General features: G+C 40.6%; 1 protein-coding gene across 1 annotated transcript; it reads right to left on the reverse strand.

Moving 5' to 3' along the window:
- Positions 1-2495: 2495 nt before the first annotated feature.
- spred2a (sprouty related EVH1 domain containing 2a) lies at positions 2496-26867 on the reverse strand. The gene is made up of 6 exons (XM_079811466.1): positions 26499-26867; positions 17066-17249; positions 16801-16969; positions 16642-16706; positions 6557-6706; positions 2496-3449 (listed from the first exon to the last, which is right to left on the reverse strand). The coding sequence occupies exons 1-6, from the start codon at positions 26522-26524 to the stop codon at positions 2760-2762; spliced, it is 1284 nt and encodes a 427-aa protein (XP_079667592.1). The 5' UTR covers positions 26525-26867; the 3' UTR covers positions 2496-2759.
- Positions 26868-27056: the final 189 nt, after the last annotated feature.

Raw genomic sequence — 27056 nt, forward strand, 5'->3', positions numbered from 1 at the left:
TTGCATTGTCTTGAGCCTTCACGTTGCCTATGATATGCTATATTGTAGTCTGGATAGCCCACAGTCATTATTCTACATCATATCGCCTTCTACTAGATGTTAAATGCTCTAGTAGTTTTGTCATTTTCGAATGTTAAGTTCTACTTCTGTAGTTATGTTGGTGAAAGTAACTCAAAAGTAATACAGGAGTAATGTAACGCATTACAATTCTGAGACAGTAATATTGTAAGGTAACAAATTACTTTTCAATAACAGTAACAAGTAATCTATAATGTATTACAGTTTGGGAGTAGCTTGCACAACACTGATAGTCTAACTGTGATGTTCTGCAATACAACAAGCTTTAAAACATCTTTTCTCTAACTGTTAAACATTCTATCACTTAACATGAAATCAGTTTTCTCCAGTGAAAGCTTTATGGCGAATACTTCTACATCACTCCCGTCAATGTATAGTCTCCTGCCACAAGAAAAAAGGGCAGACGTCTGCTCAGACCCTGACCTGGCGCTAAACACATTTGACCGTTGCCGTGGACACACGTTAAACGACGTCCTAGAAGTTTATCCAACAATGCAAAAATATATTTCAGAGAAATTATAGTAGACAAAAAACCCCAGCTGTGGAAAATTATACGTGATCTAGGAGCTTTATACCTTCATACCCGTCATGGCGCTGCTCTGAATAAGGTCATATAGAGTTGTAATGTGTGTGTGTGTGTGTGTGTGTGTGTGTGTGTGTGTGTGTGTGTGTGTGTGTGTGTGTGTGTGTGTGTGTACATATATAGAGATATACAAAACATATGTCATTTTATATAAGAACAAATGTATATTCAATATATTTTTATTGATATATTTGTTACAAAATATTCAAATATATACAAATATATAAATAGTTTGAGGGTTGGGAACAATTTTTTTAAACAGTTGAAATGACACTGACTTGTATATTAGTATACCAACATTGAACAATCTCTGAGCTTGTGAAGCATTTAAGTTTGTTGCTGAAAAGTAGTTTTCTCGAACGAGATTTACTTCTGAAACACTACAGTTGTGCTCTATAGAGCAATCGACAAATGATCCGGATGTGCGTAGCATGTGGTGGTTGTAACCGGTTAATGGAGGGGAGGGGGGGGGGTTACCTTTTGTAATTGAAGCAACAGCGACGTAACATTAATGATTTGGAGATGGACAGAACGGGTGAGACGGCACTGGCTGATTCAGGCACTTTCTTTTAATCTCATAATGTTCAGGAGCATCAGACAGACAGAGAACTCACTCTCCTGGACACCAATAAAAAAATAAAACTGCTCCTCTTTTGTCACGCATCAGATAGTACTACTGCAAAAGCTTTTCACAGGAAGAGGGGGAAAGATTGATGACAGACACGAGAAAGAGAGACAAACAGGACATAAAACATCAGCTGACAAATAGGATCACAGTCGTCATGACAACGCTGTCGCAGTCCACCGATTGGCTGGATGTTGTTTCGAAAGGATGATGCTGATAGGCCAGCAACTGGAACGATATTTTGAGAACTTCACAACAACTTGCACAGTGTTCAGATGGTTGTTTTTTTCTTGTCTGTTAGTTTTACTAGTTTGTGTTGTGCTTAAGACAAAGGCAGAGAAAAAAGACATCTTGTTTTTCGTCCTGTAGGAGGGGTACATCGATTTTGAGGCTGGTTTTCAAAACATCGACAACAGGCACATACACCTCACAAAACCTTATGAGAACACGTCCAACTCGTACCTCACCCCAAAAGCGACCAAAAATTTTACTTTTTAGAAAAATAAAACCCGTTTTTAGGCATTTTCACTGCGACATTATTTTCATGATGATCAAGCGCGCCATTTCATTACAGGAATATGAAGAGAGAAAAAAACTTGGTATTTGGTGTACCCTTCCCTCTTTTCTTGTAATAAAAAACACAATTAAAATGATGAGAGACATCATGGTAATGAGAATGATATTTTTTTGCATTACGGTACTGACACTTTAGTTGGCAAACGTGCTTAATTGTCATGAAAGGCAAAATAAAGGCCATTTTCCTTCGCTTTTGGGGTCAAATATGACCTACACATGTTTTCTCGAGATTCACTCGCACACTTGCTTTACACTTGGACAGCAACGTGTTTGCCATCAGTTTGCACAATGCAAATTAATATTGGCAATTTGGCAAAATGACATTTCCCACATCCTTTCTGACCTCACACACACACACACACACACACACACACACATACATACTCACGAGATCTACCGTCCTACAGGTCAGCTATTTTGGATTCCTCTGGGTTTGTCTTATCTAGACGGAGTGGATCACAGTAGAAGAGAAGCCTCTGACTGGAGAGACGAAACGAAAGGCTGACGACGGGAGGGTCAAATCAAATCAAACCCACATATTAAAACACAGACGAGACGAGACGGAAGGAAGATAATTCAAACCTTCAAAGCAGATGAGCATAAAAATATAAAGTACCTGGATTTATATATTTATATCTACATATATTTATATATACTTTTCATATATAAATGAATATTTATCGTGTAGTCTTTTAAATGGAAGCTGAGGGTTACTCTTTTAAAAACAAAGAAAAATACAAACCAGGACAGCTGTCCAGTACAATTAAATCGAGAAAACAAAACATAAAATGGGGGAGGCAAAACTTAAATGCAGCCACAAGTTCGTTCTTCCTCTTTTCGTTTTGCATTTCACGCTGTAGTTTTTCCCAGCTGCTGGTGTGCACGCATGTCTCCCGCTCACCCCGTGGCTTTGTGCTTGCCGCCGCAGCAGTGGCACGCGACGCCGCAGTGGTAGCACGCTCGCAACGGCGCGTAGCAGCACATGCAGGGCGCTAGCAGCGACAGTCCCAGGAGTGCTAGCCAGCGCAGGCAGAATCGCTCTTCGCTGGCGTCGCAGGAACACGGGTCCGAATAGTCGCCCTCGGGGTCCGACATGCAATGGTAGAGCAGGCTGTCCGCGCACCACATGAAGCTCACCCGGCGAATGCACGTCTGCACGGGGTCTGGGGCTTCCTGACAGCGCCCGCGCCTGTTCTCGGCCGGACTGAACATGTTTTGACAGTACACGCACCGTAAGCGCTCTCTGCTGTCCTCCACGCGCCGTGGCAGCCATTTGGCAGTCAGCGGCCGCGGCTGGCCGGTGACCACGCCGCCGCCGATGCCCGTTTTGCTGTCGCGGGTTGTGTGTCCGTCCCCACTTAGTGGGTACGAGTAAGTGTAGTCATGTTTGGGAGGTTCGATCTTGGCGAGGTGAACGTAAGCGTCCGTGGCGTCTGGCCGCAGAGGTTTGCCCCGTGTGGCTGTGGTGGCGTGCCGGTAGTCCTCGTAGCCCGTTAACCAAGAGCGCTCGCGTGGGTTAATCCGTACGATTTCCTCGTCCTCCTCGTGAAACCTTACGTGACGTGAACACGGGAACATGGGCACCGTCTGAATGGCAGAAACATAGAGAACGTTTAGAGAGTTTAACACAAGCTGGATTTAGATATGAGAAAAATGAAGTGCAACTGGAATGGTTGATCTTGAACACATATCTCAATATTTCATGATGAAAATGTTATATCACATATTGCCATCAATTATCTTTGAAGGCTGAAGAGGCATAAAAAGAATGAAACCACATTGAATTTTGTGACTAATTTAAAGGGTTAGTTCACCCAAAAATGAAAATTCTGTCATTAATGACTTCCCCTCATGTCGTTGGACACCCGTCAGACCTCCGTTCATCTTCGGAACAGAAATGAAGATATTTTAGTTGAAATCTGATGGCTCTGAAAGGCCTCCATTGGCACAATGCACGGGTCACTCTCAAGACCCTTAAAAGGTACTAAAGACGTCGTTACAAAGTCCATCTCACTACAGTGGTTCTACAATAACTTAACGACGACAATAGTTTTTGTGCGCAAAAAAACCTGATTGATGACCGATTTCAATACACGGCATCATGAAGCTTCGAAGCGTTATAATCAGTGAGTCTAATCATGATTCGGATCGCGTGTCAAACCGCCAAACTGCTGAAATTTGGCGATCCAAACCGCTGAATCGGCTCACTGATTCATAACGCTTCGAAGCTTCATGAGGCCGTGTTTTGAAATCGTCATCACTATACAAGTCGTTATTTAGGTTTTTTTTGCGCACAAAAACTATTCTCGTCGCTTCATAAAGTAATTGTAGAACCACTGTAGTGAGATGGACTTTGTAACGACGTCTTTAGTGCCTTTTAAGGGTCTTGAGAGTGACCCGTGCATTGTGCCAATGGAGGCCTTTCAGAGCCATCAGATTTCAACTAAAATATCTTCATTTGTGTTCCGAAGATGAACGGAGGTCTGGTGAGCTAACCCTTTAACTCTTTCCCCGCCATTGACGAAATTTTCCGGCTTTCCGTGTTTTCACTGTTTTACGGTAGGGGGCGCTATGACATCTTCTGAAAGAGTACTGACTCTCCTGATCAAAAGCTGTGAAGAGGCGGAAATACGCGATAGCATAAGCAGATCATATGATCAAATAATGCCATCATCAACATTAAACAGCATAGAAATCAAAACGGCCTAAAACTTGATTTTCTCAGCTTATTTTATGTAACTTACCGACACTCAAGTATTGATAAAAAAGAATGCATGAAGCTAGATTTTTTTTTTTTAAGTATAGGGTCCGTTCGTTCTTTTGATATATTGCATGTTCAGGTATTCCAACAAAATATTTTGGGGGCCATGAAAATGTTCAAAAATGCTAGCGGTGGCTGGCAACTTGAAGCTTTTTAACAATGGCAGGGAAAGAGTTAAAATAATCAAACTAAGTCCTTTTTCTTCAGTGAACCCAAAAGTGAATTGAGTGAGAAAACGCTGTTTGCAAGATCATAATTTTTAGCCAAGTTTTACTCAATTAATAATATTAATTATTATTACTGTTTTAATATAACACTGCATTATAGGGTTAGTTCACCCAAAAATAAAAATGATCCCATGATTTACTCACCCTCAAGTCATCCTAGGTGTATATGACATTCTTCTTTCAGACTCATACAATCGGAGTTATATTAAAAAAGTCCTGGCTCGTCCACTTTTTTTGAAGTCCATAAAAGGGCATCTATCCATCATTTAACTGCTCCACACAGCTCCAGGGGGTTAATAAAGGCCTTCTGAAGCGAAGTGGCGCGTTTGTGTAAGAAAAATATCCATATTTAAAACTTTATAGACTAAAATAACTAGGTTCAGGCGGTCAGTGGTACACAAGTGAAAGAGTAAAAAGTTACAGTGAAAGAGTAACCCTTAACCCTTGACGCATGACGTATTGATGAACGGAGAAGCGCAAATGATAGAGCAAAACATAACACAGGTCATGAATCAGAGTCTAAAAGGAGAATTTTTAAAGAGAAATGGCGGAGGATTTCGATATAAGAGAAGAGGGGCTTGAGTTTGTTGCCCAGCCCTATCCACGAGAGGCGCCAAAGCTTGCGATGCCCCTGTACAAAGTCGCAAAGTCCCGCAAAGTCGACTTGCGTACTGTTGACAGCCGTAAGCTAGTTATTTTAGTCTATAAAGTTAAAATACTAATACTCCCCGGAGCCGTGTGGGGCAGTTATATGATGGATAGATGCACTTTTATGGACTTAAAAAATGACCCTGAAGCTAAAATGAAGCTCGGAAGAGCCAGGAAATTTTTAATATAACTCTGATTTTATTCGTCTGAAAGAAGAATGTCATATACACCTAGGATGGCTTGAGGGTGAGTAAATCATGGGCTCATTTTCATTTTTGCACTTTCCCTTTAATATACTCAATGTGAACATTTTTATATATTATTTCAAAATAATTAACATTTTTTAATGCATAAAATTGTGAAAAATTATTTCATGCATTCTGACTTATTTACACTGTTAAAGAGTTGGATTCTCATGCTAAACATGGCCAAAATTTGTGCCAAATACAGTCCTCCAGGGTTCGAACAATTTGGAATGTTTTCTTTTTATTATGGCCCTGTATGACGTCATAAAGGGCGGAATTCCTTGTGCACTTCTCCCGGATGAGCGCATGCGCACATCGACCAGAGCGAGAGCAAGAGCATGTCCATCAACGAGCTTCGTTCAGTTACAGAAGCCGTCGGCTGTGCTGTCATTTAGTTTTGACCACGAAATGAACAATGTCACTAAAGAAATGTGTTTTTGGTTGCGAGGGAAAGATAACCTTGTTCAGCTTCCCAAATAACCCAGCGTTAAACAGTGGATGCCCTTTGTTTTTCCGGAGCAACAAAGGAGTTCAACGAGCCCGGCTGTTTTCGGAAAGAATCGGTACAGCGTATCTGTCTTTTATAAATATGATAAAACTAAAGACTCTTCGGAGATATGAAGGATGTAATACCATTCTACAGGCACTCAAGATTAACATGAGGTAGGCAGAAACTGTGTGTGCTATGTACCCTTTAAAAAATAGAACAAAGTCTGCCTGAACAGTATACCCCTAGTGTCTAAATGATATACTGCAAGTGCAGTAAAACAGTACATTGAGATGACAACTTGAGTAACTGTTCCACAAACTCACCTGTTCCAGGTAGTAACGGTCAGAGTGCCTGTGCTGGTCATAGAGATGTCCCAGAATGCAATGGTGGGGCTCAGAGAAGCTGATCGGTGCGAGCGTCTGCATGGACGTCTCTCTCTTCTGAGACGAGTTAGACGAGCTGTCTGTGGCATTCTGACGGACAGACAGAGAGAGCAAGAATAGAAAATTGTTTCCCAGTTTGAGCATGTTGGCAGGATCACGGTGACTAGGCATAAACCAAAAGACTCCCCGCCCTTGAACGAGGGTCAATTTTTTTGTTGAATTTCCAGGAAAAATAACCGTGTTGTCGTTTATTACGTTACCGTGATATAAGGGGCTTGAGGGGAAAAAATTCAACATTTAAAAGCATCAAATCATCAAGAACTGAACTTTCACCATGTCAGAGAAAATGAAACTGATCAGATAAACAGAATCGGATCTGTATAAAAGCATTTGAAACGTTCCACAACAACACTGCACAGGTCATTCTGCTTGCCCTTTGACCCTGTGTCTGGGTGCGCGAGGTTTGTGTAAATGAAGTGCTTGAGAACTATCATCAGCACTATTATCTCTGACCTTCAACCCCTGAAATCCACACTGTCTCCTTCCTGTGGCTCTTCCTGAAGCCTGGAGCCTGCGTTTAGAGCCAGCAGTGTGTGTGTGTGTGTGTGTGCGAGCATCTGCTTTAAGAGTTGACAGAGAGCCACAGGGCCATCAATAACTCAAGAGAGAGAGAGTGTGTGTGTGTGTGTGTGTGTGTGTGTGTGTGTGTGTGTGTGTGTGTGTGTGTGTGTGTGTGTGTGTGTGTGTGTGTGTGTGTGTGTGTGTGTGTGTGTGTGTGTGTGTGTGTGTGTGTGTGTGTGTGAGAGAGAGAGAGAGAGAGAGAGAGAGATGATTACAAACACAGCTCGCCTATCTTAAGTCATCTGGCTCCTTTCTTCTGCAAAGACTGAAATATACACTGCACTGTAAAACACTTTGTTAAGTTTACAGCAAAAAATCTGCCAGCTGCCGCATCAGGTTCACACATGACACTAAAATAATGCTATAAACATTAACTACACAACATAATGTAACAAACTCCCCAGTATACATAACGGACAACATGAGAAAATAAGAACATGGGTATTTAAAGCGCACCTATCATGGCATTTAAAATGTTCCAAATATTGTTTTAGAAGTCCCCAACAACAGTTTAGCATGCATGCAATGACAAAAAAGACTTTAGTTTTCTTATAATATGCATTTATTTTTACCTGTTTTGACAGCGATTCTCAAATGATTCCTTTAGTGATTCACTTTTCAAAACCCCGCCTTTACGTGACGCTAATCTGCGGTGATTGGTCCCATGACCCAGTCAGTTGTGATTTGGTTTAGTCTGTGCAGATATTTTCGGAAACGGAACGCCCATCAAAGTCTTATAGTGACAGTAATTTGTTAATATGTGTCAGGAGTTATGAATATGAAAACCGCGTCGGTACCGTTTGATTGTAATATGAGCCTAATATGAGAAAAAAACTCCTCTATTCTCCTCACGAAGACTCGCGACAAATCAACATCCCTCAGGGCTTTTAGTTCAAAAGTGTGCAGATGAGGAGACATATTGATAGATTCTCATATGTCTGTGTCAAATTTCTAAACAGAGGAGTATTTTTTATTCAATACTTCCTCAAAATGCGCAGATATAGCCTAATCATGAGCGATTGAGTCTCTTATGTGTTGTTTTCAATTCATCCTGGCAGCCGGAGGGCGCTCTGTGCACATGCAGTCCATGTACAGACAGACGAAGAAGAACCATGTGCCATAATAGAAGTCCATAATAAAAGCTTCCTGAGATCGCGAAACAAACATTTGACGACTAATAAACACTCAATCGCGACGATGGATGGTTTGTCTTCAAGCCACTTAGTCTTCAAATGCTCATCCTTGGGCAGATGAAAAAAGCACTTCAGAACACAGGGTCTCGCCGCCGTGATGTTTTCTAGTTTTCACTGGCGTCTTGGAGCGCAATAAGTGGGCGTATCGTATTCAAATAACTTGACAAGTTGCCGTCATCTAGTCAGAGAAAAAGCTTCGGTCTTCTAACGATTCTTAAAAATGACTCCGAGTCGACTCTTACTTTTGAAAGAAAATAACTATATATATGGTGCACTGTCATATTTCAAACTATGCAGGATGTTTTTGTTCACTTAGATCTATGTTACACACTACATGAAAGGTACATTTCAAAATTCCATGATAGGAGCTCTTTAAATAATAAAATGATATGCACTAACAATCAAACATTTATTGTTGATATGATTTTGAATGTTTTTAAAAATATCTCTTTATATAGTAAAACAGTAATATCATGAAATATTAATACAATTTAAAATATTTGTTTTATTTAATACTGTTCTATTTTAATGTATTTGAAAATGTAGTTTATTCCAGTCTTTAGTGTCACATGATCCTTCAGAAAACATTTTTTATTAATATCAATGATGAAAACAGTTGTGCTGCCTAAAATTTTTTTTATGTTTTAACCAGAAATTATATGTTCTTACAAAACAAACATATTTTCAACATGTTAACATTAAAGTAGATATATTGTCTTGTTAAATATATATATTTTTACTGCAAATGATCATTTTGCTTACACAATTGAATGTAAATGTTGACCATAAATAATAAGGTGATACGTTATATTTAGACAAAAAACCAACATTAACATAAATTGATAAGATAATTTATACTATTCACTTATAAATGGCAGGTTACAATTTATTTCTAATTTTTACAATATTTGTTTTCCGTAAAGTGCATGTATTAATTATAATACACAATAATTAATATTTATATTATATAATTAATAATATGGTTAATTTAGACACAGGTAGAGATGTCTATGAAAGTGTCCTGAGTGTAAATGTGAGTGTGCATCTGCAAACATACTAAGTACATACACAGTTGTGTGCATAATGTCTGGATGGAAATGTATTTGTGGCTGTGCTAATTATCACTTTAGACTTTACCTCAGAGGGAATTAGACATCCAACAGCTGCTGCCCATTCTAAACCTACAGCACACATCCCATCTCTCTCTCTCTCTAAACTTAGGAGCGACTGACTACTCTGATTAGTAATAATCAGTGTCTGGCTGGGCTTGTATGAATAGCTGTGAGTCATAAACTTCTAAAGTTAGCGATTAGAGGAACACCACTGCTGAGCGACCGTGGCAAACACTGATCACCGAACACCTAAAGCCTGAAGTCAAACCAAAAGAAACCGTTCTTAACTCTGGATAACCTTGGGCTTTTGAATGCATGCGTGCGTGTTAAATGGACTCTTGTATCTGACGACTTGGTTGCGGCATTGTTGTGTTGAATTAGGAGCAATAGGAGGACAAAGGGGGCAAAGGTCACTTCCTGAGCACGGCTCACAGCTCACACACACAGACACAAAACCATTCATCAGAAAAATGATGGCAAGTGACCCATTAATAGCATCTATTCTCAGAGGTTGGGTAGATAAATGAATAGCAAAAAGAAGATAATACCCTGTGTGTATTTGAACATTCATGATTAGTCATAATGATTTTGCTGGAGAAAGTTAAGCAATGCCCAGATGCAAGAAAGAGATGTTTTACAAGCTTTTGATAAGGCTGATTCATTTCTATTAATCATTTTGAAATGTTTGAATGAATCACTTTCAAAACTCTGATTCAACAATGCGTTTCATCACTCAGAAACGTGCACAGCGTGACATTTGTGATATTAAAACAACATGCGCAAGTAAATCTGCCGAAGTAGTGTATGTAAATGATATACTGAAATTATCCTCTGATTAAAAAATAAATAATAATTAACCCTTTTATGCCATTTGAGGGCAAATACATACATTTATGTAGCCTGGATGCCAGCCGAACTTAGCCCCGCCCACAACATTTGAGCTCGGGCAGTTCGGTCTGGACTTGATCCGTAGAGGAGTAATTATGCCCGAACAGAAACTGTTAGACGATGATGGACAGATGATAAACAGTAACGTAATCATCCACGTCATCAAATGCGCTTGGGTTGAATTTGTTCTAATCCTAAACGGAGAACTTGTTCGTATATGCATTCACCTTCACTATTTCTCTCAGAAATGATGATGGTGTTGGTAAGTACTCTGTGTATCCTTAAATTCTTTTTACAACACCGGCAAAGATTGTTTACACTCCTCTTTTTCTTCTAACGTTACTTATTCCAGCGTGCGTGCAGACAGGGTTGCCAAGTTTTTACAACAAAAACCGCCCAATTGCTACTCAAAACTAGCCAAAAGCAAGCCCAATAGCTTTCCGGGGGGGTTCTCCGGAAAAAAAAGGCATTTGGGGGGTAAAATATGTGTTATTTTAGCAGGGCTGCCTGCAAAAATTCTCATTCCTGGGTCTGTATATCACATAATTGGGGTCGCTTCAACCCACGGACTTGGCAACACAGTGCAGTTGAGTTCTGTTGACATTTGACAACTAACGTTGTGCGTCGCTCCGTTGCTCTGATTGGTTGTAGGTCTATCCAATTGAGGTATTTCCTAGTTCGGTTGAAACACGCCCCATAATCACAGCCCAGCGGAGCAGCATCAGACTCATATTCTTACTAGAATTGAGTAAGACGACGTCAGGCTAACATTTATGACCCATCCTGGCAAAATGAGTAGCAACGAGCACATTTTCAGATAATGTTTGCGTGAATATTCACCAAGACAGATATTTTGAAATACTATAATTCTGTGTATATGTTTATATATGTGCGCTGTCCGAGGCATCTTTGTGCACCTGTGTAAGATCGTTTTCATGGACAAATGAAAGATACTGCTCTCAGAAAATGCAAATTTTTGGAGCATTGGGATCACTAGATGAGGGCTTAAAGGAACACTCAACTTTTTTTGAAAATAGGCTCATTTTACAAGTCCCCTAGAGTTAAATAGTTGAGTTTTACCGTTTTTGAATCCATTCAGCCGATCTTTGTATCTGGCGGTAGCACTTTTAGCATAGCTTAGCATACATCATTGATTCTGGTCAGTCCTTTAGCATCTCATTCAAAAAATGACCAAAGACACTTTCAATATTTTTCCTATTTAAAACTTGACTCTTCTACAGTTACATCGTGTGCTAAGACAAACTGAAAATGAAAAGTTGCGATTTTCTACACCTATATGGCTAGGAACTACTTTTCTCATTCCTGTGTAATAGTCGCGGATCTTCGCGGCCGTACCATGGCTGCAGCGGCGCAATGATTCGTTGGTATTCTGTGAAACATGGTGGTAGTATACACCTTCGACTTACTATCACAGCCCTTTACACAACACAATTTGTCGGCTGCAAGCCTGAAACTTTCTCTGCAGCTACACAAACTTAGTGCCGGTCACACTGAAAGTTACCTAGCTGGGGGCTACTTTCAGGCGCTGTAATATCATTGCGCTGCTGCAGCCATGGTACGGCCGCGAAGATCCGGGAAGAGTAACTGTAGAAGAGTCAAGTTTTAAATTGGTCATTTTTTGAATGAGATGCTAAAGGACTGACAAGAATCAATGATGTATGCTAAGCTATGCTAAAAGTGCTACCGCCAGATACAAAGATCGGCTGAATGGATTCAAAAATGGTGAAACTCAACTATTTAAGTCTACGGGACTTGTAAAATGAGCCTATTTTTAAAAAAAAGTGGAGTGTTCCTTTAATGAACAAATTTTTGTGAAAACTTTAAAATCAACCAAAATCAAAATTTTTCACCTGTTTTGCCTGTAGCTTGAAATTATCCCTTGCGCATTCCCACTCATTTTGCCAGCACGGGTCACATAAATAGCGTTTTTCCACTGCATGGTAACACTTGGTACAGCTCGGCTTAGCTCACTAGTTGCTTCGCTTTTTCACTGCGTGGTACGTCGGCTCGTTTTGGCTCGCTTTGGTTTTCCACTGCAGTTAGCACCGCTTTAAAGTGGGTGGGATTATAGAATGATCGTTGTAATCGTGCCGCCTCTACTTCTCGGCATGTGGATTTTTTTAACTACAAGACGAAGAAGTTTGTTTCAAAGGAGGCTGATGGCAGCAAAACAAAATACTGCTAAAAACAAGGGTAAACTAATCTTGTAATTAGCAATGTGTTTAGGGTCTCAATCGCTATCGTCACAAAAGCATATAATGGTAGTGACTATTCTCTGAACAATCGATGATCTGTTTACACGTCACATTTTAGTATCAGTACAGCATGTTTGAGACCGCCACCATGGTGGTACTATTTAAAGGGGCACTTCAGCGCTTGGAAGATGAATGTGTATTTAAACTGGGTCATTTATGTAGTAGAAATGTGAAATGATTTTTTAATTTGATGCCTTCTAGACTGAAAAAAGACAGAAAATGTATTTTTGTCTCATGTGAATGAAAGAAAACAACTCCCAGAATGCACTTGCTTCGCTGCCCTATGAGGCCACTCCCAAAGCCACGGCTACCGGTTACATCACATGCCCACCGCGGCACCGCCCCCAACGTCGTTTTGATTTTCATAGTAATGAAATCATTTCGTTCAGTTAGAGAACAGACACCACAATTAGACACGTTCAGTGTCTTTTCAACTAGGGATGCACCGGTTGACCGGCCAAAAACCGGTTTTCTTTGTATTTTTCTGCCGATTTATCCGGAAGTGCGCCCGCGTGCACATACGCCTATATTGCAATCATTCGCGAACATGTCACTAGTGTGTTACAAACGGAAACTGGAGAACTGAGGAAGAGCCGCTTTCCTGCGCGAGCCTACCTCTCCGCGCCCTGCACAAGTGCAGATAGTGAGCGTTTGTTCAGCTCAGCTTCATCTGCTCACACAACGCGTCTGCTAATGTCCAATTCGCGAAACAATGACTCCTTTGAACCGAATCATTTTAACGACTGGTTAGAACAACTGATCCGTCCAACACTTGAACTAACGAACCAGTTTATTAATTTACTCAGAACTCCTCTGAAATGAGAACACAAGTGTGCTTACCCAATTCAGCAAGAGTGAATAGTAAGAATTAATTTAATCATCCACAGTCATTCAGCTTATTTATGTTGACAATGTGTAGTGAAATATAATTTAGTTTAGACTGGAGTGAGGTGAGACCAGAACAAAGTTGTTAGCTAGCTGATAATTTTACTAAATTGTATATGGTAGAAAATTAGGCTATTTATTAATTTTTTATGCTACTTTTTAATAATGATATGATTATACCAAAACAATTATCATTAAATAGTGTAAAAATGAGGATCAAAAGAAACAAACATCAAGGTAGAGATCATACATAATATCAGATGTCAAAATAAGATAAGCAAAAATTACAAAAGTTTCTTTGCATTCATTTTACATGTATTGTCAGTATTGCGCTCACAGATCACGTAGGTAGAGTTCTTTACTGTGTGTGTGGATGACCATGTCTGTCAGAAACCACCGAAGACCATTTTTGACCCAGGAAAAACCCTGCTATAGGATGATCATTTTTATTTGGTAACACTTTAGAATAATGGTCATTAGTTAATATTGGTTAACTAAATTAGTTAACATTAACTAATAATGAACTGCACTTATAAAGCGTTTATTAATTTTGTTAATGTTAATTTCAACATTTACTAATGCATTATTAAAATCTTGTTAACATTAGTTAATGCAGTGTGAACTAACATGAACAAACCATGAACAGCTGTATTTATATTAACTAATGCTAACAAAGATGAACAAATACAGTAACAAATGTACTGCTCATGGGTAGTTCATGTTAGTTAATACATTAACTAATGTTAACTAATGACCATTATTCTAAAGTGTTACCTTTTATTTTACCTTAATTACATTGACTTAATTTGATTTAAAAAGCACCTTCTTAGTTTTTTTTCGTTGCACTAAACATTATTTAATTTAACATTTTGGAACAATTATATACTTTGGTTTTATTTAATTTCACTGGTAAAGACTTTTTTTCTGTACACTGAATTTAAAAACAAATGCTGATTTAAGTAACATCTTTGTTTGGATTGCAGAATATGCAGTTGTTGCCTTTAATTTCACCTTTCAGTCTTTTAATTTCCAATTAAATTTCTTGTTAATTTCAAATTGCGGACTTGTTTTCATTAGCCAAAAGCCAATTTAGCCTGTTAAATACCAAATAAACATCTTGTTCATGGATACTTTCATTCTTTTATTGTGTTAAAAAAAAAAAAAAAAAATCGGAAATCGGTATCGGAATCGGCCAGTTTTCTTGAAAAAAATCGGTATCGGAATCGGCCATGTAAAATCATGATCGGTGCATCACTATTTTCAACAAAGTGTGAGTGAGCCGAACGAAAGTCACGGCACAGACGCAGCAGGAGTCAGATTTCATTCATCACAAGAGAAGAGCTGAGCAGAGCTGAGGTAAGTGCGGCTGTCATTCACGACGCGTGTACAGTCTGGCGCGTTATCAGATCATGTCTGTGGAAGCTTAACTTTCAAAAAAGTTGAAACACTCACTTTGCTCCGCACCGCTCCGTTATTAATGCCCGATCCGAGCGGCTGTGCGCATTTACATTCTGTGAGTGAGATCTCTCCTCTATGGGCGGATTGATAATATGCAGAACAGCTCCTTCTACTGGCTGTAGTCTCTAGCCTCTGGCCAAAAAAATCCTCCAATGACGCAAAATGACGATATTTGCGTCATCTGAGGATTTTTTCCTGAAATAAAATGCATTATTCTCTCGTCTCAGGGGGACATAAGGGGGGAAGTACCATAATTCGAATATACTACCGGGTTTCACCTGATACAAAGCTTAATGCTAAATCACTGAAGTAACCCTTTCAGCAAACCGTACCGAACTGCACCAAGCAGAGGAAGCGTGCCAAAGCGAGCCGTATCGAACTAGGGCTGAACGATATGGACAAAATTTCATATCTCGATTTTCATGCCAGATATCTCGATATCGATACAATACGATATGACTACGTGTTCGGTGAAAACCAGAATCTGAATTAAAATGTGTTTGATTTAAGCCTACATTTCAAAAATTTGTGTCAGAAAATGTATTGTTTTTAAGCCTTTCGCAGGTACGATCACACAGATGTAATCAGTCTAGGCTGGTCCCTGGAGCGTATGATCAAGTGCATCACATGATCAACTGCTAAATTCAAATGTTGAATTTAGCCAGAGACAGGCGCGCTCAGAGCTGTCATATATCACAACTTTTCAGTGTTTTCAACCACATACTGTTTATTTTAGGTTTCAAACATATAAATTCACATAAGTACTAAAAAAAAACAATACATTTAGAGTTTGTAAAATACACACTTATGTCTATGGAAGAGGTAATCATAATCCTTTCCATTATAATTCGACACGTTTTATTCATATCAGATACACATTGTGTAAGTAACTTCAATGTTTACTCTATTCTATTCCCAGTTCACCAGCCACTTACTTTTAAGTATTTCGGGAGAAGTGGATAAATTCACGTGTTGTAAACATAGAGGTTGTAAATCCAACAGATCCGATTCTCTGAACTGCGTCTGCTGCACAAACTAACACGGCGGCGCCCATCGCGCATGCAGCTCAACTAACGCGATCGTTATAAAGGTGTTTAAACAACAATATACTTCCACTTGCATGTATTTGACAATCGGAATATCAGATATTTCATGCCATAGCTAACACATTTGTGAATATTCTGAATAAAAAAGGAAAAAATGACATAAAAGCAGATCATCATTCATTCAGCGCTGTTGCTGCTGCGGTGTGTCATGTGACAAGCAATGACGCGTCACCATGGAAACGCCGCCCCCCCTCTCACAATATAGTTCCCACGTCCCTGGTAGTGTGTGCGCGCTGGCTTTAGCGGTACATTCAAGGGCACTCGTAAAACTGATGTTTGTTGTGACTGCCAGAGTTGTATACAGGGCGAGCGCGGAGAGGGGAAATCTATATCGTCTATATCGTTGCTTTTTTCGATAGTAATATCTTGAAAGTTCATATCTAGATATAGATACGATAACGATATATCGTTCAGCCCTATATCAAACTGCACCAAGCAGAGGAAAAGCGCCAACAGAGACTCTAGTCAGACTGTAGGGAGACTCACCGTGAAAACATCATCATCACCCAGTTCGGCTTCATTCTGCAGGGTGGAGGAAGAAGTAGTGGAGCCTGGAGAAAAAGCAAGATTCGTGGTATAATCTTAGTCAAAATGCTACACATTGAACAATAAACAGTTTCTCATCTGCCTCACGGACCCACTCACCCTCCGTAAGGTCCTCGATCGCCTTCCTCACACCGCGATCAAACGCTCGGGCGTCGGCGGGGCTCTGGAATGACAGGCCACACTTCCTGTTGTCCACCCGCCAGTGATGGAAAGTGGGCGTGGCTTTAGTGTAGACCAGATCTTTCTTCAGAAAGCACTGCAGGATCACCTGCTCAACACACAGAGAGAAAGAGAAAGATATTAGGCTTGAAGAATGCGATTTTTTCACCGTGCAATGGAGACTCGCACGCATCAGCTCTCTAACCTGCTTGTCTTTGAGTCTCTCGCCAAAGATGAGAAAGCCGTTGCGTCCCAGGAGCTCCAGGTCAGCTGGCACCACCTTACAGACGCCCACTCGACTGAGACCTCCGCCCTCCTGAGCCAGCCAACCGCCGCTAGACTCATCCCTTGTCATTACCACAGCTTTCACTCGCACTATGTAACTGTCACTGCAGGGAGAGACAGAAGGATGTTCTCATGTGCTTCAATGATGTGCTTGAAAACACAGAAATGTACTCTTTGGATTCATGTTGGTTACATACATTTATTTCATTTTCTACAAAAAGCCAAAAAATATTTTCCTTACACATCTTAATCATTATATTAAGAAAACAATATTTTTACTAATGAACTTTTGAATCATGAACAATTTTTTTCCTTGTGGTTGAAACCGTTTGACCTGTCATGTCATGAAAAGGTAAAATTTTCGTTAATATTAAGATGCTACATAATTATATATTTCATATAATAGTGAATAAGCACCCACAAATATATTAAATATATGGTTACACTTTATTTGGTAACACTTTATGTTACAGTGTCCTTGTTACATATGTTACATGTACATACTATAGTAATAACAGTAAATTATGCATAATTACATGCAACTAAACCTCAAACAAACCATAACTCTATAGTAAGTACATGTAGTAAATAAATATTACTCAGTACTTATTGTGTACACTGTAACAATGACTCCTTAAAATAAAGTGTAACGCGTTATTTTAAGGTGACGTAGTTACATTACTCAAATAAGTACTGAGTAATATTAATTAACTACATGTACTTACTATAGAGTTATGGTTAGGGTTTGTTTTAGGGTTAGTTATGTTATTCATAATTACTATAGTATGTACATGTAGTAACATTTAACTAGGTCACCTCAAAATAAAGTGTTACCAAATACATTTATAAATCTACATATAAATATTTATAAATATGCTGACTTTTGGTTCAATGATGTCAAAGCTTATGCTAAGCAGCCTGATTGGGCCCAGACGTGACTCATAATGATGACATCATAATCCATTCGGGAAGATGCCTGAGCTAACAGATGACAGCTCTGCATTTTGCAAATAAGATGTATTGAAATCTTGAAGAGGATGATATTCGTTATGCTAATGATATTTCCGGTCGTTGTTTAAAGACAGTGATTCGCCTTATGCAGAGATATGATAATGCCATCCGAAAAGCTCAACTTATTTTAATGTGCAACCATGTGCAAAATATGACAGACGGTTTAACAAATGCAAAACTCGGGATCTGGATTTCACAGAAGGTCATTTACATACTGTCTGCGGTAGAGCATGGGAACTTCGATTACAGTCTCATCTTTATCCCGTATTAATGGAGGAATTAACTCTCCAGTCAGCATCAGAACAGCTGATACACACTACCTCAACTTTCATTCACAGCTCATGCCTGAACATCCATTTTAGAGTGTAGCATAAGTGTCCAATACCCATCATGCTTATATTTCTAGGGCTGCTCCCAACTAAAGATTTTTCAAGTAGACCATTTAAAAGGTTCGTTCACCCAAAAATGAAAATTCTGCCATTCTTCATTTTCAAACCTGTAACACTTTCGAAACACAAATGATTTCTGAGATTTCTGTTGCTCCATTGACAGCTACGCAACTACCACTCTGTCGCTTCAAAAAGTTCATAAAGAGGTATAACTAAAACTAAAGCATATGAATTGAGTGGTTTAGTCTAAATATACTGAAGGGACTTGATCGCTTTAAATGATGAACGGATTGAATTTAGGCTTTTATTCACATATAAACATTCATCAACTCACAAATCAGTTGTGGTAAATGGAAGCTCAAACATGTTGGCTTGATGTACAAGAACCAATGAGATTCATTCTCGTGTTACGCAACACGTTTGAGCTTCTGCAAGAACCAATGAGGTTCATTCTCGTGTTACGCAGCACGTTTGAGCTTCTGCAAGAACCAATGAGGTTCATTCTCGTGTTACGCATCACGTTAGAGCTTCAGCAAGAACCAATGAGGTTCATTCTTGCATTACGCAGCACGTTTGAGCTTCAGCAAGAACCAATGAGGTTCATTCTCATGTTACGCAGCACGTTTGAGCTTCAGCAAGAACCAATGAGGTTCATTCTCATGTTACGCAGCACGTTTGAGCTTCAGCAACAACCAATGAGGTTCATTCTCATGTTACGCAGCACGTTTGAGCTTCTGTACAAGAACCAATGAGGTTCATTCTCGTGTTACGCAGCACGTTTGAGCTTCAGCAAGAACCAATGAGGTTCATTCTCGTGTTACGCAGCACGTTTGAGCTTCAGCAAGAACCAATGAGGTTCATTCTCATGTTACGCAGCACGTTTGAGCTTCAGCAAGAACCAATGAGGTTCATTCTCGTGTTACGCAGCACGTTTGAGCTTCAGCAAGAACCAATGAGGTTCATTCTCGTGTTACGCAGCACGTTTGAGCTTCAGCAAGAACCAATGAGGTTCATTCTCGTGTTACGCAGCACGTTTGAGCTTCAGCAAGAACCAATGAGGTTCATTCTTATGTTACGCAGCACGTTTGAGCTTCTGCAAGAACCAATGAGGTTCATTCTCATGTTACGCAGCACGTTTGAGCTTCAGCAAGAACCAATGAGGTTCATTCTCATGTTACGCAGCACGTTTGAGCTTCAGCAAGAACCAATGAGGTTCATTCTTATGTTACGCAGCACGTTTGATCTTCAGCAAGAACCAATGAGGTACATTCACGTGTTACGCAGCACGTTTGAGCTTCAGCAAGAACCAATGAGGTTCATTCTCGTGTTACGCAGCACGTTTGAGCTTCAGCAAGAACCAATGAGGTTCATTCTCATGTTACGCAGCACGTTTGAGCTTCAGCAAGAACCAATGAGGTTCATTCTCGTGTTACGCAGCACGTTTGAGCTTCAGCAAGAACCAATGAGGTTCATTCTCATGTTACGCAGCACGTTTGAGCTTCAGCAAGAACCAATGAGGTTCATTCTCGTGTTACGCAGCACGTTTGAGCTTCAGCAAGAACCAATGAGGTTCATTCTCATGTTACGCAGCACGTTTGAGCTTCAGCAAGAACCAATGAGGTTCATTCTCGTGTTACGCAGCACGTTTGAGCTTCAGCAAGAACCAATGAGGTACATTCACGTGTTACGCAGCACGTTTGAGCTTCAGCAAGAACCAATGAGGTACATTCACGTGTTACGCAGCACGTTTGAGCTTCAGCAAGAACCAATGAGGTTCATTCTCATGTTACGCAGCACGTTTGAGCTTCAGCAAGAACCAATGAGGTTCATTCTCATGTTACGCAGCACGTTTGAGCTTCAGCAAGAACCAATGAGGTTCATTCTCGTGTTACGCAGCACGTTTGAGCTTCAGCAAGAACCAATGAGGTACATTCACGTGTTACGCAGCACGTTTGAGCTTCAGCAAGAACCAATGAGGTTCATTCACGTGTTACGCAGCACGTTTGAGCTTCAGCAAGAACCAATGAGGTTCATTCTCGTGTTACGCAGCACGTTTGAGCTTCAGCAAGAACCAATGAGGTTCATTCTCGTGTTACGCAGCACGTTTGAGCTTCTGCAAGAACCAATGAGGTTCATTCTCATGTTACGCAGCACGTTTGAGCTTCAGCAAGAACCAATGAGGTTCATTCTCGTGTTACGCAGCACGTTTGAGTTTCAGCAAGAACCAATGAGGTTCATTCTCGTGTTACGCAGCACGTTTGAGCTTCAGCAACAACCAATGAGGTTCATTCTTATATTACGCAGCACGTTTGAGCTTCAGCAAGAACCAATAAGGTTCATTCTCGTGTTACGCAGCACGTTTAAGCTTCATCAAGAACCAATGAGGTTCATTCTCGTGTTACGCATCACGTTTGAGCTTCTGCAAGAACCAATAAGGTTCATTCTCGTGTTACGCAGCACGTTTGAGCTTCAGCAACAACCAATGAGGTTCATTCTTATATTACGCAGCACGTTTGAGCTTCAGCAAGAACCAATAAGGTTCATTCTCGTGTTACGCATCACGTTTGAGCTTCAGCAACAACCAATGAGGTTCATTCTTATATTACGCAGCACGTTTGAGCTTCAGCAAGAACCAATGAGGTTCATTCTTATATTACGCAGCACGTTTGAGCTTCAGCAAGAACCAATGAGGTTCATTCTCATGTTACACAGCACGTTTGAGCTTCAGCAAGAACCAATGAGGTTAATTCTCGTGTTACGCATCACGTTTGAGCTTCTGTTAGAACCAATGAGGTTCATTCTCGTGTTACGCAGCACGTTTGAGCTTCTGTAAGAACCAATGAGGTTCATTCTCGTGTTTCGCAGCACGTTTGAGCTTCTGCAAGAACCAATGAGGTTCATTCTCGTGTTACGCATCACGTTTGAGCTTCAGCAAGAACCAATGAGGTTCATTCTCGTGTTACGCATCACGTTTGAGCTTCTGCAAGAACCAATGAGGTTCATTCTCGTGTTACGCATCAAGTTTGAGCTGCAGCAAGAACCAATGAGGTTCATTCTTGTGTTACGCAGCACGTTTGAGCTTCAGCAAGAACCAATGAGGTTCATTCTTGTGTTACGCAGCACGTTTGAGCTTCAGCAAGAACCAATGAGGTTCATTCTCGTGTTACGCATCACGTTTGAGCTTCAGCAAGAACCAATGAGGTTCATTCTCGTGTTACGCAGCACGTTTAAGCTTCATCAAGAACCAATGAGGTTCATTCTCATGTTACGCATCACGTTTGAGCTTCAGCAAGAACCAATGAGGTTCATTCTCATGTTACACAGCACGTTTGAGCTTCAGCAAGAACCAATGAGGTTAATTCTCGTGTTACGCATCACGTTTGAGCTTCTGTAAGAACCAATGAGGTTCATTCTCGTGTTACGCAGCACGTTTGAGCTTCTGCAAGAACCAATGAGGTTCATTCTCGTGTTACGCATCACGTTTGAGCTTCAGCAAGAACCAATGAGGTTCATTCTCGTGTTACACATCAAGTTTGAGCTGCAGCAAGAACCGATGAGGTTCATTCTTGTGTTACGCAGCACGTTTGAGCTTCAGCAAGAACCAATGAGGTTCATTCTTGTGTTACGCAGCACGTTTGAGCTTCAGCAAGAACCAATGAGGTTCATTCTCGTGTTACGCAGCACGTTTGAGCTTCAGCACGAGTTTTGTTTTCGTGCTTCAAGCATGTACAGTTGAGCTTCCGTTAATGTTCGCTGATCAATGTTTATATGTGAATAAAAGCCTAAATTCAATCCGTTCATCACATAAAGCGATTAATCTCTTCAGAAAATTTGGACTAAACCGCTCATGGATTTATTTTACGATCTCTTTATGTACACCGCGGCGGGAGCTGGTATAATTATATCGTCTTCTAAAGAATCCTGCAAGCACTTTACTCTTTTCCCTTTACTTAGATTGCATGAAATAGAGATAGAAATGCAAATGCAGATCCCACTATTTTTATTAAATAAAGTTTTGCTCAGGTTTTATGCATATTGTGGCATGTACCACATGACAGTTTTCTAAAATTAGATCCTCTTCCTAAAAAAAAACGAGAAATATTGCAATATATCGCATTTCTTACAGTATTACAATATATCGTATCCCCTGCATCGTGATACGCATCATATCGCCAGATTCTTGGCAATACACAGCCCTAGTGTACACAATGCTATGACACATGCAGCTGCCAAAGCAAGCATCGTCTCCCACAACAACATACAAAGGAAATGTTTCATTCCAAACTTCCACTCTTTAAAACTCCCAATTCCCATCACAGCTTTGCAGTCTCTTCATTCTGTATTTCACTACCCTGACACTTCCAGCGAGTGACTGGCTTGGAAATCAATCCTTATCCTTACCGTAAATCCATCAGAACAGTTCATCTGGACTGACTTTACCTCAAAGTCACTCTCTATTCCCCTCTCAGATATTATTGACCCATAATGGTGGTGCATATAGGTCATGCTGGTTTGATCAATATAGATTGCATTCCTCCCCTCCCAAACGGCCCAGAGGATGGAGAGGGCATCCGGGTCTGAGGTCTGGGCGCCAGCCAGTTCACGTGAGCATGTACACTCACCTCCAGGCTACAGTCATTACCAATGGGGAGCCACTGGTTTGCTCAGCACGTTTTTGAGGAACTCACATTCCACTCCCAAAAAAAAGTCACACAAACACCAGCAGAGTCTAAAACCCTGAAAAATTGTAGTATTTTAAAGGAATATTTCAGCCGAAACAAAAATATTGTCTTCATTTACTCACCCTCATGTCATTCTGAAGAAGGGAAACGATTACAATGTTGTAATGACATGAGTAAATAATGACAAAACTTTCTTTTTTTAGTCTTTTAAAGTTACTTTTGAAAAACTGGACAGCGAAAGCAGATATGGTGATACAAGGCCTAAAGGCCAAGAGGTCAATTGCAATAACACACAGGAAGTAGCGAGAACAGCACTGCATCCAAGCACTAAGGACAGTGACCTATTTAGACAATATCAGTCAAGCAAATTCAAAATACATAAATCAGGCAAAGGCCACCAATGGTTTCGAGTAAAAATGTAGCACAATGACAGATCCAAATCAATGTCCTAAAACAACACTTTTAAAAAAAATATGAATTTACAATAAACAGGCAGACAATTTTCTTGTGAAAAATGTTTGGCACATTGAAACAGTAGCTGCTACAGACATGGATCTAATAAACTTGGGTACGACATGTATGTTGACTACAATGATGATACCTATTGAATCTTAGGATCTGATCAAGTTAGCATAGAAGAATAAAACGTCATCGGCATGTGCGAGTGGTAAACAAATAGAGCGAGATGAATTGCACTTTGGCAATTGTGTTGTTTATGTGCGCTGGAAAAAAAAGAAGAGGAAGCGAAAGAGGAGAATATGGACACGGTCATGACTAGGGAAAAGAGGCCAACTTGGCATGTAAATTTTGCAAATGGAGCTTGAGGGAAGTAGTTTTAAGTTGTCGTGTTGATCAATACGCCATTTCATGTTGCATTTTTATTGACTAGCAGCAAACACACTGTGAGATGATCATGCTACGTTTCCGACACTATCTTTGGTCGCAAGATAGTCACTGTACGACACAGGACAAAAGTTTAGGAGTCATGACCACAGAAATCACCATGACTGGTCATCTTTCGTCCAGGACAGCCCAAAATTGTAGAAATGTGTACCGGGGATAAGTCACAATAAAAAAATGCATGAGCTATCAAACCAACTGAGAAAAGAAAGATACACATCTCACAAACAAATGTATGTTTTAAAAAAATGTCAATTAAATAAAAGGCACTGGACACTTTGTGGGGTCCGTTAAGTCAGCGAAGTTAGCAAAAAGCCTAGCATTTGGTTTACAACTGCTTTGCAACCTCGTGCAATGGCCTTCAGACTTTTTTGTTCAAATGCCCAGACATATATTTCAAACTTGCAAGACATGAAACTCCAATCTGTGGTACCTGGGGCCATAGCGGTTTGGCCTACACAAAAAGAGAGATATGCCTATTAAGTAAAGGAGAAAGATTTCCTCGCAGTGAAATGAATTGTGCAGAGTAATCCATTCATTATTGGCACGTCATTGAGAACCAAACAATCGAGAGGCGTGACAGCAAAGTTACGCTTCACCGCTTCACCCACCTCTTTCACTTCCGCCGGATCTTTGTTTAATCCTCTCACCATTGTTTCCCTTCACAATCATCCCGGGAGCGCCTTCTCAGAAACCTCCTCCCATTTTGGAGTAGCCCGTAGCCCTCCCCTCCGCCGATAAAAGTCAACATTTCACAACCCCGGGCTATTATATGGGCCTTTACATCCCAGTGTGACACACGTATTTACTCAAACGGGTGTGAGTGTGCCATAAATTAAAATAGGAGAAATTCCCGGCCAGCTTCAGGGTTACGCTCTTGCGATACATCTCCAGTAGAGGAAATATAGGCTAAGTTGAGTTAAGCAATTAAAATGAGGAATTGAACTTTTGCACAAGCAATTCCTACTAAGTTCAGAGTGGTTCTTGATTATAAATTGATGTATTTTAACGATGTTTCAGCAGTCAGATTACGTTAGAAAGTTCGCAAACAAAAATCACCTTTTATCTAAGCAGAAAACGTTGGTGTTCAATTTCAAATGTATTTAAGACATTTGACTGTTAGCTAATTGTGTAAAGGCAAACAAAATACGTGTTTGACGTATTTAAACGTTAGTGGTTACGTTTAATTATTATAATTAATTCAAGAACAAAATAACAACGTCCCTGTTTTCAATTGACGTGAGGGAAATAACGACAATTTTGTAGGCGCCTTTGACATTAGTTTTCAATAGTTAATAGATTTCTAAAAAACTTTCATAGTAGACAAATGGGAACATTCAATTCTGAGATACGAGTTACAGGCGTTGAAACTAAATGTTAACACAGCTAAACAATATAAAACTAGTCTTATAGAATCCGTTTTGATCGAAATAATATCCAAATAAACATCGCCTTGTTAATACAGATTGAGTGTGTGTTCCAGAAGTTGATTTTAAGCCTCTAAAGAGCTCACCGAGTTAACGAGCCATTTAACACGGCCCTAATGCTATTAAGGACACTTTGATCGTCCGAGTCAAACTACAGTGAAGAAAGACACGAGTGTTTATGTTGTTATGCAGAAGAATGTGGCGAAAAGTAAGAAAAATATTGATAAACAGTACTGTTATGACAATACGCGCTACATTCATGTAGCCTAACTTGTTTACTTTCGCGTTTGTTTCTTACAAATGGACGGAACGTCCTGATTAAATTCAACATTTAAAAGCACATATAGGCCTATATGTGTCGTATAGGGCCTGCTTTAACACCAGGACAGCTCTGAGGCGCTCTCTCGCTCTCTGCTGTGCGCGCCCCCGCCTGTATTTTTATGAATGAAGGACAGTATGCAAATGAGAGCGATTCACGAAAAAGAAATGGCGGATATAGCATGTCAGACCACCACAAAGAAAGACACCAAGAACGGCCGCTCTGAGAGCATATACAGGCTCATTGCTCTAGGGTTGTGTGTTTATGAACTTCGCAGTCGACTATTTGCTTCCTCGGAGCGGCAATTCGTCTTTAGGGTCGAGGTGATACAAGGAATTCAGTAAAGGATCCCTCCACAAAATGTTTCCGCTCGAGCCCCTCCTCCTCTTCCCCCCCGTTCTCGGTTTGAGACCAGAGCCCTGCAGCAGGGGCCCAGCACTCAAAATCTCTTTGACACTGCATTGTTTCTTAGTGTTAACATCTCCAACGTCCCTCTCGGAAGCGCATGCACGAATTCCCTGCATTTGACTGACCCCTCGTATAGCTCGGGAACACATTCTTGGACACAGGATGAGATTTCCATTCGTGTCCACATGCGTCGTTTTCTTAAAAAGTGAATACTCACTCGTCTGGGTGCGATTCCTCAGTCATTTTCCCCCTCGTTTCACCTACAATAGAAATAATATCCCACCGCGGGCGCGCAGCGTTCGGGCTTCATGTTGTCTCGATTTTCCACCTCGCCTTTTTTTTTAAAGTCCAGTGCATCAACGAGTTTCCCCCAAATCCGTTTCAGCGCTCCTTAATTTCGTTCTTGCACTTTTATCCGACACTGTTTGCAATGCATCTGCCTGAAGAGCCAGGAATCCTCGCGTTATGCAACATCCCGATGGCTGTGTCGATGGTTTTTCGCCTCGCGTCGCCTGCCGTGGCTGAAGCCTGCGCGCTGGTCTCGAAGAGGAGCCCCCATCTCTCACTACTCCATGTTGGATTGTGTAGTCAGCAGCAGGCGAGCGCCGCCGACACTGGGGGGGTGGGGGGGTGAGGGAGGGGGGGCTTGCGGAAGCAATGACGTCACACTGGAACGACTGCAGCCCGTTTTGGACTGAGGGATCTCCAGCGTGACGGGCTGCTCCAGCGTCCTGCCACCTAGTGCCTCCTCTCACCTTCATCTCATTATTATGAT

The sequence above is a fragment of the Gobio gobio genome (assembly GCF_949357685.1).
Source record: "Gobio gobio genome assembly, chromosome: 3".
Taxonomy (NCBI): Eukaryota; Metazoa; Chordata; class Actinopteri; order Cypriniformes; family Gobionidae; genus Gobio; species Gobio gobio.